Source organism: Alosa alosa, chromosome 23 (assembly GCF_017589495.1).
Source record: "Alosa alosa isolate M-15738 ecotype Scorff River chromosome 23, AALO_Geno_1.1, whole genome shotgun sequence".
NCBI classification, from domain to species: Eukaryota; Metazoa; Chordata; class Actinopteri; order Clupeiformes; family Clupeidae; genus Alosa; species Alosa alosa.
This window is the reverse complement of record NC_063211.1, coordinates 9876193-9893882: the sequence shown is the minus strand read 5'-3', so window position 1 is coordinate 9893882 and position 17690 is coordinate 9876193. Positions and strand designations below refer to the sequence as shown.

General features: G+C 47.4%; 1 protein-coding gene across 1 annotated transcript in view; it reads left to right on the top strand.

Moving 5' to 3' along the window:
- The window catches only part of cplane1 (ciliogenesis and planar polarity effector 1), a 76696-nt gene that overhangs the window by 55787 nt on the left and 3219 nt on the right, over positions 1-17690 (top strand). Inside the window, 28 exon segments of the mRNA XM_048235671.1 lie at positions 422-554; positions 1519-1628; positions 1770-1916; positions 2208-2337; positions 2825-3161; positions 3596-4403; positions 4814-5049; positions 5313-5455; positions 6087-6172; positions 6427-6488; positions 6881-6943; positions 7396-7603; positions 7851-8369; positions 8866-9462; positions 10063-10256; positions 11114-11192; positions 11296-11344; positions 11558-11692; positions 12256-12324; positions 12748-12854; positions 13706-13934; positions 14243-14586; positions 15030-15120; positions 15722-15910; positions 16208-16243; positions 16458-16491; positions 16663-16815; positions 17185-17362. Coding sequence (XP_048091628.1) covers positions 422-554; positions 1519-1628; positions 1770-1916; positions 2208-2337; positions 2825-3161; positions 3596-4403; positions 4814-5049; positions 5313-5455; positions 6087-6172; positions 6427-6488; positions 6881-6943; positions 7396-7603; positions 7851-8369; positions 8866-9462; positions 10063-10256; positions 11114-11192; positions 11296-11344; positions 11558-11692; positions 12256-12324; positions 12748-12854; positions 13706-13934; positions 14243-14586; positions 15030-15120; positions 15722-15910; positions 16208-16243; positions 16458-16491; positions 16663-16815; positions 17185-17362 — 5466 coding nt within the window.

Genomic DNA, 17690 nt, shown 5'->3' with positions numbered 1-17690 from the left:
AGACATGCATTCCGTTAGGGATATTGAACATATTTAACATTCTCTAACCATCGTGATTTCGAATTGGTGCAGTTTTCAGCACAAAAACTTATTTTATTCTTTTGCTCTTTTGCATTGCTCTATGCTGTTCTATGGTGCTTTCTGCCTCTTGGTTGCGCACGAAAGAAATCCATGTATTAGTGTGATAGAATGTTAAAATGGGGACAGTAGGGGCATTTTCTTGCTATACTCCCCTAATATGTATTCCTCACCAAGCAGAGAGGCCTTTTGAGTTTGTGTGTGGATGTATGTGTATGTTTTTGTGGTATCTGCCTGCTATGTATTGGAAGTTTGTGTGTGTGTGTGTGTGATTGTATGGTAAGCGTATGAAGTGTATGTGTGTTTTGAACTAAATGCCAGCTGTCTCATTTGGTTTCTTCAGATTCGGAAGTGTCCTGTGCTAGCGGAGGCCTTGTTGCCAGAAGGCTTGAGGAGATTTCTCAGTCACTCCGGCTTCTTCAAGCCAGGCGCCGCCGGAGATGGTCCCATGGATCCCGTCATAGTTCAGACCTTAAGTAGGTGGAGATATTCTCAGATCAGGGTTTTATGTAAGGGATAACGTATTGTCCGCCGGTAATTATCAGAAAATAAGTCCCGACAGGGAGAACAGAACCCCTACGCGCAGCGGAGGGGTTTTGTTTCGACCTGAAGGGACTTATTTTCTGATAATTACCGGCGGACAATACATTATCCCGCTTATTACACGGCTACTTGCCAAAACGAGAAAAGAAACCTAACACAATGAATCTTGCTACCGTTTCATGTCTTCCGCTGACAAAATAAATAGTTTGCCATACAGATAGAACTTGACAGTTTCAGGTGTTGCGTGGCAACGTCTTACTAGCTTACTTTCCCTTTCAATGAAATTCCATTGCAATAAGCGAACGGAATTCTTGCGGAGGGATATGAAAGACGTTAATCAACCCGTTGCCATTGACAGCGGTGATTTATATACTTTGCCGGTGATTTATAGATTTAACATAGGCCCGAACGTTGGGAAGGCCCATTCATGTGAATGGAACTTTCTGCAGCACTCTGAAGAGCCGTGTAATAAGCCATGATAATACTGTACACCCTCTACATTAATACATTTTGTATATGTGTATGCAAAATGTATTAATATACATGTATATGACAAATAGAATACTGCAGTGTATTACTTGAGGGCAGTGCTAAAGCAATAAAGCAATGTGAAGGGTTCAGGTGCAAAAGCCTCTAAATGCCACCTACGTCAAAAATTAGATAAAGATGGTGAGTGGATGCTCTCCACACAAAGTATACGTTAGTCAAATAATTTAACTTAAATTTAAATTGAACAAAACCCACTAAATACCACTCTCTTCCTGGTCTGAAATATCGATTTATAGGCAAAAACCAATAGGAGCCTGATTTTAAATGCTCATTTAAAAGAAAAGTGGTCAGACGGATTTAGAGGGTTTTGCATCTGAACTCTTCATGTTCCTTCTTCTTTCTTCCCAGCATGCTTCAGGGAGCTGTGTGGGCTTCTCTGGATGCTTCACGTCCGAGACCAGCTCACTACCTCCTGCAGGAAGTACCAGGCAGCAAGGAATCATGGGAGAGATGCTGAGGTAACATTGGGCTCTCTGGTTTGGGTGACTGTTTTATACAGTGCAATAAGTAAGTTGTACTACTGTAAGTTACAACTATGTACCAGTGTGCATGGGCAATATCAGTTGTTTTTGTGTGTGTGTGTGTGTGTGTGTGTGTAGAAGGGCTCCTATGCTGACTCTGGCCTGTGTGAGGATGCGCTGCGTTGGGTCTGTCGGCTGCTGCCCTTCTCCCGCTTCTTGTGTGCGGAGGAGCTTCTGCAGGACCTGCTCCTCAGCCTGCTGGCCCAGCTGCCGCCCACTGCCATGGTAACCACCCCGGGCTGTGCTAACTCCATATCTCCTAAGCACAGACGCTACCCTCACTAGCCTTTTACCCAGCCAACTACCCCTTACTAGCATAGCGTAGCTACGTGCTGTATACACTGTACACAGCAGCTATATGGCTGTTCTTGGAGAGACGACTTTGAATGTGTGCATTTGTGAACGCATTTACTGTGTGTGTGTGTCTGTCTGTGTGTGTGTGTGTCTGTGTGTGTGTGTGTGTCTGTGTGTGTGTGTGTGTGTGTGTCTGTGTGTGTGTGTCTCTATCTGTTGCAGGTTGCTGAAGTGCTAGTGTGGGCCTTCCCTGAGGAAGAACAGTCGGTTCGGGTGGCCCTGAGGGAGAAGTACTCTACCCTACTGCAGACGCTCAGACCTTGCCCTGTTGTACCGTCCACCAACACACAAGGTCAAGCTCCATCTCGCAAGTTTTTTTTTTTTAATTAAAAACAAAATGCACCTCACTTTTTACAAGTGGCAAACTGCCCTCTGTCTGATCGCGCCCTAACCCCACGTTTACTTGGGCTAGGGCGAGGTTACTCAGTCTGTAGGCCCATGTCACCACTGCTTGGTTTTTCTAGTCACCATGTTGTTGCATGGGACTGGTCTGTTAAGGCCTCCACGCATACTCGCATAGGTGCCAACATGAGTGCGGTGCACTCCCCTTTCGACGTTTACATTAGATTCCATTGTTTTTAATACAAACCCCTCACACTACGGCTGAACCATTTCCCCACCAATGTGTAGATTACGATTCAGTTATTTTATTGTTGCCACTGCTCAATAAAATCCATTGTTTATCAAATGATTGTCATAATGCTGTTATGTGTGGGCAAGTGACAGAAAGTGTGATATGCGGAGCGCCTCATCTGAATCTGTTTTGTCCATTTGTACAGGTGGCCAAACAGATGCCTCGTGGGAGCGTGAGGAAAGCATGGAGCAGCAACAGCCGCTGATGTCGGCCTTGCTGAAGAAGAGCCGAAAGCGGCGGGCACGACTGCTGTCCAGCGTGGCGAAGCACATGGCGCGGGTACAGCTGCACCTGTGGGAGAGGGAGGAGGGGGGCGATGAGCGAGCGGACTTCCCGTCCGCCGGACCGGACCGCCTCTCCCTGGGGGCCAGCCGCAGCCTGAGCTCCCTGACTGAAACCACGGCGGCCACGCTGACCAGCAACACGGACGCCAACACCTCTCAGGCCCTCTCGCCAGACCTGCTGGCTGGATCACGTCACAGGTGACCTCTCCTACCTGACACGTTATAGACCCTTTCAAGAGAGTTCCAATATCAGCATCATAGTTGGCCCCACAAGGCTTCCGTTTTAACATTCCATATGTTATCTTAATGCAAAGGAAGTAGATTGGGAACCAAATAGAACGTTCAAGCATTGTTTTTGTTTTTATTGTTGAAAGTGTCTATAGATGTGGCCAGCACACGTAACAGAGTCACTAGATAAATGTGGACTGTGCCTGTGCCTTTGTAGACTGAGTACAGAGATCATCAGTTATATTGAGTCAATGCATATTTGAAACTGTCACTGTTGTAAGATTGCTGCTTGATTTTTACTGAAACAATATAATAGTTGGAGAGGCACATTTACAAGCACCTCATAGCTATTCACTAGAGAAGTTATGTCTGAGTCATTGTAATCCATTCTCATGTGTCTGTAGCACGTTAAAGCTGAAGGTGCAGGATCGGTCTGGGGAGGCGATTAAGCAGAACCAGGCCTCGTGCCAGGAGACGGACGCGGGCACGCTGCCCGTGGTGGGCAGCTGGGAGTTTGAGCTGGAGGATGAGGAGTATGTGCGCTTCCTGGAGCTCTTCCTCAGCTACCTGCTGGACCGCAGCAGCGGCGGCAGCCAGGAGGCGGAGCTGCCTCTCATTGGCTGCTTCTGGGCGGGGCTGAGGGAGCGTGAGCTGCACTCGCTCGGCTTTGACGTGCTCACCACCCTCAAGCGGCGACAGAGGGACATGAGGAAGAGCAGCGCGGTGCGGTCACATGCCCGCGGCGACGCCCCCCGGCCGCCGGTGTTCTGGGCAGGCCGCTGCTTCCACGCCCAGCGGACCGATCCAGAGCCTGAGCGCCCGCCATCATCCGCATCGCGACCCTCCCTCCTCGTCCAACCCTGCCCTCCCTCTCCTGGCCTGTGGTCGGGAAAACAGCAAGCGGGAGTGACCTTAGATCTCAGCCCTTCCCCCAGCATTGCCAAAACCTTCCCCTCTACCCCGTCCCTGGAGGTCCAGCAGGAGCTGGACCCGGACCTGGAGGCCCGCTTCCCTGCGCTGGGCCGGCTGCTGGAGTGGATGTCACGCTGGGCCGATCGCAGGGTCCTGCTCCGCAGGATGGAGGAGCAGAGAGGAGCGGGAGGTCCAGCCATCAGGGCCAAGGCCTCGGCCCCTGCAGTCCTCACCGCCCTACTGCTGCTGGAGCGACGCTATAGCGCCGCCCTGCTGGCTGCAGACAAGAGCCACATGAGGGTGGGCATTTCCGACTATCATCACACTGGACTTGTGGAATTCTTAAACTGCCATGCTTACAAAAAATCACATCACTATGATGGCGCTGCAATTCCATAAATGCTAGTCTTTGATATTTACATTGATACTCTTGCCATCTGCTGATGTTACAGCTATTTACTGTTTGTGCTGTTGTTGACTAACCTGTCTGTCATTCACTGATCTCACACACTTCACCTGTGGTGTGTGTGTGTGTGTGGTACGTGTGTGTGTGTGTGTGTGTGTGGTACAAATGTGTGTGTGTGGTGTGTTTGTGTGTGGTGTGTGTGTGTGTGTGTGTGTGTTCATGGTACGTGTGTGTGTGTGTGTGTGTGTGTGTGTGTGTGTTTTTGTGGTACGTGTGTGTGTGTGTGTGTGTGTGTGTGTTGCAGATCCCTGAGGTGGAGTTGACTGTGTCCCCCGTGTTGCAGTTCCCCAGCTGCTCTGGGGAGCAGCAGCGTGAGACGCCGGCGGAGGAGGAGAAGGAGGAGAAGGAGGAACGGGAGAAAGAGCGGCAGAGAGGGGGAGAGAGGGAGAGGGAGAGCAGCGTGGACACGGGCTACCCGGGCTCTGTAGGGACGCCCATCACCCTGCCTGACGTGGACCTCCAGCCGCCCCAGGCCTCTGAGTGAGTACTGGGCAGTGAGGCCAGACGTGGGTCTGCCTCAACAATGACCACACTGCTACTTAGGACATAAGGCAGCAATACAGGGCTCAACCTTCTTAGGCCTCAGTTCAGATGTGGGCCAGGCCCTTGATACAGGGATACAGGTTGTCGTCTTGGTATGCTACCTCTGGAATATGTCCATGAGTGTGTGTGTGTGTGTGTGTATATTGTGTTTAATGTGTGTGAGTGACTGCTGAAGCTCTTTCCGCCACATTCCACTACAGGGCCTGTGAGCTGCTGGAGCTGCAGTCTGAGAGTGAGGCTTCTAACCTGGACTCTGTGACCTCTGACCCTGACAGCATTGAGGCAGCACCTAAGCCTCCCCCCACACAAGGCAGCAACATGGCTGACGCCTACCTGTTTGAAGGTGAGAGGCTAGTCTTTAGAGTCCCTCTAGTACGGTAAACGAGGGCTGCAACAATTAATCAATACGTCGTCAACCGTTAAATTAATCTATCTCTTCTTAATCTTAATGAACTATTTTGGTAATTGGTTAGTCGGTTTGTGCCATTTGTAAAGAAAATACCTCAATATTTTCTATATCTGCTGTACCTACTCCTGTTTTTATGACGATAAACACTCAAAATATATTTGGCATGTGAACAAAACAAGGCATTTGAGGACATAATCTCAGGCTTTTGGAAACACTGATCGACATTTCTTCACCTTTTTCTTTCATTTCATCGATCAAAACAACGATTAATCAAGAAAATAATCAACAGATTAACCATCTATGAAAATCATCATTAGTTGCAGCTCTCTAGTAAACAAGCAAAAGCTAGAATGTTCCAGGCCTAAAAACAGCCATTGACTATGTGCAAATCTCAAACGTTTTCACCCCAGTGCTTCTGTTGTGTTACTGTATTTGTTATGTTTGAGTGTTATTTGATTGTTATTTGATTGTTTCTATGCTACTTCAGCTATCTTATCAGTTGCAGTTTAACTTGTCTGCATGTAGCGATATCACTGATAGCTGAGATTAGTTGTTCTCCCAACAGAGCACAACTCAGCAGAGGAGTTGGCCCACCCTTCAGCCCAGGTTCCTTCCCCTATGTCCACAGCACAGAGTGGACCCCTGGGCCAGGTAGCCTCCATTTGTTTCTGATGTTAATGTAGCCAAAACCTCAAAAACGTCCTCTCTCTTTTGTCCACCATACTATACTGTAATATTCAAATTTTAATGTATGTTTCCATCCTGCTTGTTTGACTTATTAGATTTCTGTTGATGACGTCCTAGATTTTATTCTAACTGCTTGCATAGTACAGAACTGGATCCGGTTGTCTGAGACTTTTATTTGATTTTATGTTTAACTCCTTTATTTACTTACTGATTTATAGGGTCTAACACTGGCAGACTTGGAGGGCACAGAGAGTTCAGGAAGTCCAACTGCTGTCTCTGAGTGAGTTGATGTGGGCTCAGAAAAATTTAAGAGCATCATACAAAACATGGGAACACTGTACAATTTCTTTAGTGCATTCACCAGCATGATTAAGTGTTTGAAATATCAAGTGTTTAATAATAGATATTTTGACATTTGATAGTTTTACTCTTGCATGAAACTGAAGTGCACTGTGTGCTCATGAGCTGGCTGCTTGGTTGTTTCCATGGTGAGAAAGTATCCATGGTGAAAAAGTAAACAATTCTCCTGTCAGTGCACCAGTGAGTGGATCACACACTGTTACCATGGTTACGACCACGCTAGAGTGATGCCTGCTCTTTGTGTTGTGGGTAAGGGAGGTGTACTCTCACCCCAGTGCATTCTGGGTAAGTAAGTGGTCATATTTGTTACAGCACTGAAGAGGATCGTCTTTCAGACCACGGACCTCCTGAGGCTGACAGCAAAACAGAGGACACGTGAGTTTACAGAGGCAAATGAGCCATTTCCCTAACTGTCAAGAGTGTAGATTTGTGTGCCTCTCTTGTAACCTCTCATGTTCTAGATCAGGGATCTCCAATAGGGAGCTTGCAAGCTACCAGTAGCTCCCAGTTCTATACCTGTTTCTGAGTAGCCATCTAAAAAATTCAAGGATAATGTTCATAAATCTGATAACACAGTCACTTGGTAAATCTGTTAAAATTCCTATCAAATCAAATTCACAGTCTACAAACAGAGAAGGTAAAGGAATTGAAAGGAGTCTGAAAGCGCACACAAAGCTTATTCAGCTGTTTTGAGTGGAGATCAGCTATATGAATACATGCTACTAATATAAAACATTAGACAAACATCTCTCCGCCATTTTTATACATTGTTCATACGTATGTTCAAGATTATAAATGCTAAGGTGCTTCTGCTGTTCTTCTATCAGACCCATCGGAGAGGCTGCAGGACCAGTCCCACCGCAGCAGGCCGAGCTGCCCCTTACTGAGGCCCATCCAGCGCCAGGACCTCCAGGGAACAGGCAGCCTCCTGCGGGCACACACTCACAAATGCCCGACACACACGCAGCTCCGGACACCACTAACACTAATCCTGTCACCCAGCTGGTGCAGGACGAGCTCTTCCGCCTGGTGCAGGTGAGGGAGGTCGAGAGAGGGACACGCCTGGACTGTCAAAAATAATTGTATTAATTATTAGTAATGATTATTAACATGCACAACTCCTTGCTGATCTTCCTTATACTACCCATATGAATTATTAATAACACTTAATTATTGCTGAATGCTATTGCTAATAGCTGTCTTTAATATTTAATCTCTCTCTCTCTCTCTCTCTCTCTTTGTCTCTCTCTCTAATATCTTTCTCTTCCTTTTCCATCATTAGTTACAGCAGATCAACTTCATGAGTCTCATGCAAGTTGTTGGGGCTTCCTTTGCTAACTTGCCCTCCCAGGCCAGACTCCCCCTGCCCCAGTCTGTTCCCTTGCCCCAGTCCAACCCTCCGTTCACCTTCCCCAGTGCTCCACAGCCCCATCCCTCCCCTCTCCCCTCCCATCCCAACACAGCACAGACCCTTCCAGCCACTCAGCCTCCTCATGCACCTCTGCCCCAAACCAACGGTCATCCCACGCAGCCTCCTCATGCACCTCTGCCCCAAACCAACGGTCATCCCACGCAGCCTCCTTATGCACCTCTGCCTCAAACCAACGGTCATCCCACTCAGCCTCCTGGAAGCCAGCTTGCTGCTCCTCCATCCCATGTCTCCCCAGACCCCCAGGGCCCCTTATCTGCAGCCCAGCAGCAGAGGGCGCCAGAGAGGCAGCAAGCTTTCCCTGGACCCCCCCTCTGTGCTCCACAGCCACAGCCACGGCAGGATGACCAGCAGTATCCACACAGCACTCAGGCAAGACTCAGCAAAAATGTGTGCACTCCAATGCAGGACTGCAGAAATCAGTCAGTTAATCTATTACTTTTGACTATTAAATTAATTACCAACTATTTTAGTAATCGGTAAGGACACTACCTCAAAGTTCTAAATATATTCAGCGTGTGTATTAAACAAGGCATTTGAGGACATATTCTTGGGTCTTGGGAAGCATATTTTGTCATCATTTTCTATTAAATAACTGCTTGATTAATCAAGATAAGAAAACAATGGACATATTAATTGACTATCAAAATGATTGTTAGTCGCAGCCTTACTCTAATGTGTGTAGAGGTGATACTGAGTGGAAGTTCAGTAAATGTGTGTGTAAAGTATTTGTTTAACAGGTAGACGTGTGTTTACTTTAGGAAGGAGTGTGAAGTTGACTTTTTTAGCAGGTATGCATAATTGAAGTGAAGACTTGTAAAGTGGCATGACCGCAGTCAAAGATAAGATCATGTTGTGTCGTTCACAGAGTATGCAGCCGTTGACCATCACCTCAGGCCCAGGGAGGAGCAGACCGCCTGAGTCCATCCCTGCCTCCCAAGGTCTGCTCACCACAGTGGGACCCTCTGTCACACCCACTCTGCCCCCTGGTGGCAGCACACAGAACACCCCCTCACTGATTCCCCTGGAGAGGACTCGACCAGAGGGTCTCCGGCTCCTCCAGCTACCCCCCCCACAGCCAGGCCTCTTGCGCCCCCCTCTCCCCATCCCTGTGAGGGAAGCATGGGCACCCCAGCTACCAAACGCACACCCACCTCCACCTCTGCATCCACCTCCTCTTCCACATCCCCCTGCTCACAGGTGGCCCGAGAGGACCGCTTGGGCTCCGGAGGTCTCCAGGCACGACCAGGGGGCCCCCCGCCTCCTCCCCGTTCCCCAGCATGCTGCTCCCAGCCGCGGGCTCCCCCTCCTGCACCTCCGGCCCAGCTCCAGTCTCCCTGTCAGCCTCCCTCTGATCCCCCAGCCAGCCCCAGCCCCAGCCCCTGCATCCCTCCTCAACCCTGCAGGCATGGGACCCTTCCCCAGGCTTCAGCTGCTGCAGAGGGGCCCGGATCCACCCAGCACAGTAGGCATCTGTAGTTTAGACCTCTACAGCTCCAGCCATCCTAGATCTGTGCAGCTCACCGCCATTCTGCATTTTTTGAGCTAGTACTTCAGCAAGGGTTTATACTTTAAGTTGAACAGTAATTGAACAGTATTTTTTTCTATGAGTTTGATGAGGTGAACTCATTCTAGTTTTAAAATGTCAGAGTTGATAAGCTTGATGGGCTCATGTTTCAAATACTGACTACATTGTTGCTTTATTTAACCAGTCAACAAACAACATTTCCATGTGTGTTCTTCGATATTCATAGAACACAGTTATACATACTTTTATACTTATACTTTTTTGATGTACTGTCTAATTCTTCGTTACTTCCCATCTCTGGGTATTGATAAAACAGTGCTATGAGCTCTATTGGAGGATGTTATGTTCTCAACACTTTTGTCTAAAGTGACTTACAATGACATGAAGAAACATTACATTAACAAAACACTAACAAAAACCATAAACATATACAGACTGTGACTTTGTAAGAATGAATTAGTGAGATACCAGACGTTAAAATTAAATGAATTAGTGAGATACCAGACGCTGAATAGCATTTCCATGCTCTGTGCTCAGGGGCGCCACAGTGAACCCCCTCTGCGCACTCCCCGCCTCATCCCCCTGGAGGCGCTGATGAGCTGGGCAGCAGGAGGTGCACAGGGCCCTCAGATGACCACACCATTGCTGAAGGCCTCCATGCCAGCTCCCTCCCACACCCACGTCCACAGCCCCAGCCAGCCCGTCTTAAGCAGCACGCCGTCCGCTCATAGGTGACCGCTGTCTCTCTCTCCCCCTACACTTTAAAAAGTAAAGGTGCTTAAATGGTTCTTTTCATCACTATATGGTTCCATAAAGAACCATAACTTTGTAGCAAATGCAACGTTCTTCACATAGAAAATGGTTCTTCAGAAAGACTATTTTCATACCTGTTTCTGTTCATACCTCTTAAAAGTATACTATGCAGTTTTAAGTATTTTTGGCGAGTGTAGAGCTCCCTCTAGAGTCGCCATGTATTTATGTCACTCTGCTATTGTAAATAGCAAAGTTCTCGTGACTTATCCCCCCTGTACACAATGCAAATGCTTTTGTTGTGGAGGTGAAAGATTAACAACAGGCATCTCCAAAGAACTATATCTACTAACAAGGTTATGTTCAGATTCACGGGAGTTTTGGTAGGGTGTCACTCTTGGAAGTTCCATGGCTGGTTTTCTCGGTAGGGACTCGCTACGTCTATGCTGTATAACTATGCTAGGTGAACGATTTGCCTATTACAAGTTTGTTTACCATCAAATTGGCTTCATAAAGGTGAAAATCTTGCATAGTGTGCCTTTAAATGGTTCTGCAAAAAACCATAAGTTTGAGGGTTCTTTGAAGCACTAGAAACGGTTCTTCAGTGGCATTGCTCTGAAGATTCAAGTCTTTTTGTGGAAGGGTATACTCCTCTCACCAACCCCCTACTCACAGTTGCCATAGCTCTGTGGTCCACTGACCAAACAGTCTCTCCCACCCGATGCCGTGCGTTTCTGTCTTAGTCTCTGATCCCTGTGTGGAGCTGTGTGTTGGCTCCCATATGTTGTGTGTTTCCTTGGTTCCCTGCTTACTCCGGCCATCCCTGTCTTTGACTCAGGCAGAAGAGGAGGATGGAGAAGGAGAGGACAGTGGAGGTCTCTTTCAGGCCTGAGGACTCCATCATTCCACCTGCAGAGGTACAGACAGAATAGTATACACTGAATGAGAACAACAGTTTGTGATGGGTTTGTGATGGGTTCTTGAGATCTCTTGATATTGACCTTTTGACATTTCCCTCAGCCTGAAATAGAGGTCCCAGTATCCGGAGATGGATTTGTCTTGCCTCTAGGTAAGTCAGCTGGCCTGTCTATCAATGCAAGGACGACCTAGGACACTTAGGTGTGTGTGTGTGTGTGTGTGTGTGTGTGTGTGTGTGTGTGTGTGTGTTTGTGTCTGTGTGTGTGTGTGTGTCTCTATACTGTATGTGTGTCTACTAGTTTCTGTATTCTGCCAACTTGCATCATTTTTCCTGTGCCTGACGTGTGTCCATCGTGTCCACCAGGCTCCTGTGACTCCGTGCTGAGTGGGCAGAGACTACTGCAGGCGTCCATCGCCACCGCTGCAGAGCTCCACGCCTTCGCCTCCACGCAGAAGAGACCTCCAGAGCTGCAGGACGCATGCACCAACACAGAGTCAGGTGAGGCCACACAACTACACTAGGGCTGCAACAATTAATCAATTAGCTGTCAACAATGACATTAATCTCCAATAATTTTTGTAATCAGTTCATAGTTAGTTTGTATCATCTTTTTCAATGAAAATACCTCAAAATTCACTGATTACTGATTACATTACTTGAATATTTTCACCTTTACTTATACTTTTAGGACAGTAAGCTAACTTTTTTTGCCGTGTGATGTTTTCACCATTGTTTGATATTTTATCAATTAAACAACTACCGGTAATCAATTAATCGAGAAAATAATAAAAAATAATCTTTTTGTAGGGGAAGAACTGGGCACCATGGTTTTCACATTTGTGTGTGTGTGTGTGCACGCGTGTTTGTTGTAAGGGTCAAGGGCTGTTAAGGGCTACATTAAGTATTTTATCTGCTTGTATTTCTGTGAAGTTGTTTATTTCACCATGCCTGGTGCCCACTAGGCATAATGCCTACAGCCTTGGCATCTGTGGCTTAGCCCTGTGCCAGCCGTCTCACCATACTGACATGGTGTATGTGTTTGAACTGTTTCCCTCTAACAGTTCCCCAGTTACGCCCAGATAAATCCACCTCTGCCCAGCGATCTCCTTCAACCAGTGCAGCTCCACAGCGTAAGTTGTTACGCTTCAGCCTCTTAGTGCCTTATGGCCAATTTATAGTTCAGGCGACAAGTGTCGCTCGACCTAAACAAATTGTTGCCGACAGATGCAACGGAGCTGTAGGCTTTCATATTCCAGCGCCGGCGATAAAATCTCTAATAGTGTGTCAACTAGTTTCTATAACAACTTGAATATTAACGTTCCATCTTATCATGGAACAAAAGTAAACAGACACACACTGTGACCACGGCAACACAAAATAGCACTCGAATTTTTAAGTTGATAGCAACCTATAAATTTAACCTATAAATGGGCCTTTAGAAGAACATCCATACAGTTGTATTCTGGTTTCATCAAAGACTTTTGTGTGTGTGTGTGTGTGTGTGTGTGTGTGTGTGTGTGTGTGTGTGTGTGTGTGTGTGTGTGTGTGAGCAGCTGAGCGAGGGCTTGGTGATGCAGCTCCTTGTCTGCCTCCTGAGCTTTTCCTGGACCTGCGGTTCCCCAAAGAAGATGGCAGTCCACACATCAGCGTCCCTGCACAGGTGCTGCACTCAGCTTCATCCCTCTCCTTTACCTTTTATTGTTTTATTCTGCCTGTTGGCTTCTATATACCAACTTGTCCATTTGTCTGCCTCTGACTGTGAGTCTCTTTGTCCGTCTGTCTGTGAGTTGTCCTGTCAGACTGGTTCAGATGTTCAGGGGTTTCTGAGAAAGCCCTGTAATGCATATTTTTTGGTTGCAAAGGTAGTTAATTGAGCATTCACACATCCCTGTAAGTAGTTCTCCACTTACTGTTCTCAACAGTACGATGGAGTACTATAGAACCTGTCTCCAATGTCAACGGAGTAACATATTGTCACAATGACTCCTTAACGAGTCTGTAATTACTGAAAGAAATAACAAACCTCACAATATGACTCTTGTATCCATAATGAATAATGAATGTAGCAGTAGCACCTATGCTGCAGAGCTGTTTGGGAAATGACCCAGTGCTGTAATGAGTAACATAACACTCACAAAGTTCTCTGACGTCTCGTTATAGACCCTTTCAAGAGAGTTCCATTATCAGCATCATAGTTGGCCCCACAAGGCTTCCGTTTTAACATTCCATATGTTATCTTAATGCAGAGGAAGTAGATTGGGGCCCAAATAGAACGTTCAAGCATTGTTTTTGTTTTTATTGTTGAAAGGGTCTATATGGGATGGAGCTTATCAGGATAAAGGGCTTCTCACTTGCATAGTTTTTCCCATTGCTTAATAATACCCTCTAATAACTCCACTGATAATGTAAATGATCTATCTTATCTCTTGTCTTCATCTTTCCATCCATCCATCCATCCATCCATCCACCCTCCATCCATCCATCTGTTTATCTCTGTCTGTCCTCTTTCAGGATGCTGAGGGGAGACGCTTCATCAATGTGATCGACCTGGAGGATGAGGCTCTGCTGCAGGACCTGCCCCAGCGTCAGCCCCCTGTCCCCATCACCACCACCACCACCACTACCGCTCCCCCCAGCCCACCCACCTCTGCACAGCTCCACCTGCTGGCCGCCTCGGTGACCAACGCCACCCACACGCCGCTGCTGCTGGCCTCAGAACAGGAGTCCGACGAGCTCTTAGGTACTACCCTCCTCCGCCTCTACTAAACACATGTGAACACATGGCTACAAATATACTATCACCAACACCACAGAGATCCCATCCCCATTCAGTGTCAACCTGAACGACACTTCTAAAACAGTACCGATTGTGACCAATAGCATTTGTATTTGAAATGTGACCTATTTATGAGAAATATAGATTATTAAACCAGATATTGGACATAATTCTGTTTTGCGCTCTCTCCCAAATGTACTGATTTGCACCGATTTATTTTTCCCTCCTCTTAAGAGAACATTCGTTTTATGATGATGATGCTTGTGTCCTAGGATATGCCAGGGGCTGGAAGCCTGAGGAGGACAGGTCCTCGTTCCAGGCCGCTCGTCCAGCCCCCTCTGACCCCTCTGAGCGTCTTCACGCTCCCGCTGCCCGTCAGGAGCCACCTCCTCCAGCTGTGCTGGCCGCAGTGGACGAGTTCAGGGGAGACGCGCTCACGCGGAGCTTGCTGGACAAGCCACTCTGGAGCACCTCCCAGCTGGACCGAAGCCAGGCGTCTCCGTCTCAGGTGTCCGTCCGACAGGTGTCCGCCCGCCTGTCGGAGATGGACAAGCAGCTGGCCGCTCTGCAGAGCATCGCTGACCAGATGGACCAGGAGTTCGCCAACACGCGTCTGGTAATGACCGTCTGATGGGGACAGCCTGTCTTCTAATTTGTCCCTTTTTCTTTGTCTTTTTCTTTCACTGTGTGACTGATGTCTTACTGCCCAACTCTGTATTGACTTCTATTTTGTCTCTTCACCACCCATATTGTACTTCATGTCTTTCAGGCCTAGAATGTGCCTCAGGTCTATTTGTTATGTGGTTTCCTTTCTGTAATTACGTCTCATTACAGTGAGGAAAAAGAACACATATGTAGTAGGGGTAAATATTTGTATGCTGAAGGAAAAACATTTTTTCACATACAGTACCTTGATGTCTTGGCATCTGAAGTGGTGATAACATTGATTTGTCATCTTACCAAGCATCTGTTTACATCCTTAGCGCATGTGTCTCCTCTCTCTGGCCTGAAGTGTAACTCTCATGCATTTAGAGTTTTGTTGTGGTCTGTTTCCTGTAGCTGGTGAGGACCATTGACAATCTGAGCCCTGGATTCTTGACTCATGGTGAGGAGAAGCCACATTCTAGTCCACCTGCCGTCACCAAAGCAGGTGAGTCACACCTGCTCCCCAGTAACTCTAACACAGGTAACAGGAAGCTTACTTCCACCTGTTGGTGTTAGTGTATCAGTGTTCATTCACAATCTGAGTACCTGAGTACCATGCTGTTCACTTACAATCACTGAAGTACATTAGATATACATGTACTGTATAAGCATATGTAAATATGTATGTATGTATGTATGTATGTATGTATGTATGTATGTATGTATGTATGTATAAAAAAAATGAAGAGACCACTGCACATTTTTCTGATGTCATCCTATGGTTGCTGAGTGACATTCGGATGAGTTGATGGTCAAACCTCATATATTAAGAGGTTTCTTAATTTTGAATATGACCATTCATATTACATTCATTATAGTACTCACAGTCTCGAGACCTCAACCTGTGTCACTTGCTTTTGCCTACAACATTTGGGATGGTGTTTGTGGCAAGCTGCCAGAAAATGTAAAAGCCATGGCTGCTTCTTTTTGGGCATTAGAGGGTGAGGATCTTTACGTAGGTTACAGTCAGTATACAAGCAAGGACAGCTTATTGGCTCCCTGTGGTATTGAACAACAGCCCTCCCTCTCTCTTCACCTGTGAGCAGTGAAGAGTTTGGTGCGGGGCGCACGGCCCGCCCTGGAGCTGACTGATGTGCTGGAGGAAGATGAAGATATTCTGTCCTCCAGCCCGGCGGCTATTAGACTTCCAGCCACGAGGAGGAGACCGCCCCCACTTTCCTCACATCCCGTCTCTTCACGAACGTCCATCCTCCAGCAGCACACATCTTACCCCGGTACCTCTCACACACTCATCTCTCTCCCCATCTCTTAAATCATAGCCACAGAAAGAAACAAATCTGATCAGTGTGTAATTGTGTGTGTTTGTTCGATCTACATTTACTGCTAAAATTGGTCATTGGGGAAAAATAGAAAAAAATCACAAGCAGTATAGTATGCCAATGATCATTGGTGATTGAGTGTGTGGTGACTCCCATTATCTAATATGGTTTAGTGTTCACAGTAAGCACCTCATCCTTCACTATACTGGAGCCCAGAGGTGAACATGATCCTCTCTGTGTTTTTATTTCCAGCGTCCATGGAGCAGAGGATGTGGGAGACCAGCCAGGGTAAGGGACTGAGAGACTATCCCCCCCCCACTGATCTCACAACACTGCTCTGTGTTATTCAACACCACAGAGGCAAACACGTAACTGTACACCCACTGACCTGGAAACAGCAATTACACATAGATTTCCAGGCTCGGAATTCAGGGGCCCATTTAAGACGTAGAGATTGTAACGGTTATGTCTTTTTTTTTTACATGGCGGTCCTCTCTTGCAGATGTCACAGGAACCATAGGAGATCAGTCAGGAAGGTAAGTATCTCACACTCCTAGCATGCTGCCAAAATTCTTCTAATTTGAATGTTTTGTGTTAATGTTTTTGCTTGGTTATGTGTATTTATGAACCCTTTGCATTAATGGCCTGCAATCTCTCTCTTTCCCTGTCTGTCCCTTTCATACCCTCTGCTCACTCCCCTCTCTCTGTTCGCGTCCTCCCGTTAGCAGGCGGACAGAGGATACACTGGGTCTGAGTGGTCTGTCCGACGTGGCGGACATCTTAGGAGAGTTGGTGCGAGACGGAGGCCTGTCCCCCACTGCTCTGGGTCTGTCCCACACCCAGGCCGCCAGATTTAGCAGGTAAGCACTAACCCACATGGCCATAACCACACACAACCAACAGAAACAAAACAGCTTCAACAAGTTTATTATGTATTTATAAAGGGGAAAGTAATAAGGGAAAGGATGTATCTCTTCTTTGCAGAAGTATGGTAACTGTGTGTGAGGTGGTAAGGGCTGGTAAAGTATAGATTCAGACTGAGGTGTGCGTGTGTGTGTGTGTGTGTGTGTGTGTGTGTGTGTGTGTGTGTGTGTGTGTGTGTGTGTGTGTGTGTGTGTGTGTGTGTGTGTGTGTGTGTGTGTGTGTGTGTGTGTGTGTGTGTGTGTGTGTCGTGTGTGTGTGTGTGTGTGAGCGTGCGTGCGTGTGTGTTGTGTGTGTGTGTCATTCAGGGCGGTGCCAAGCCATGTGCCTCAGCAGCCCCCGCGTGGCCAGCGGTCAGAGGAGGAGCGGCGCGAGCTGCGGGCCTGGATGAGGAGGAAACAGCGAGAGCGTCTGGTGGAGTACCGGCGGCAGAGGGAGGAGAGGAGAGCACATGAGCGCAGACCGTTCACCTCCACCGCCCCGCTGGTGAGGAGTGTGGCCATACGGCTCATACACACAGCTGCGTTCCGTCAACGTGGGTGCCAGTGGGTGTTCCCGACGGTAGCTATGCAAATGACTTGAAGTATAACCGTAATTTGATTGGTTGGTGCCGTCCGTCGATTGGCTTGATTGGCTGGTGCAGAAACAGCTGAACTTCTCAACGCGAGCGGCGGTAGAAACAAGACGCAACGGACCCACAATTCAGTTCAGCAACGGATGACGTGAGCCCATGTAAAGTGAATGGGATGCGTCTGTGGTCAAAATTAATCCAAGACAACTGGTGTGAGACTGCAGCTTTATTCACGACGCCGGG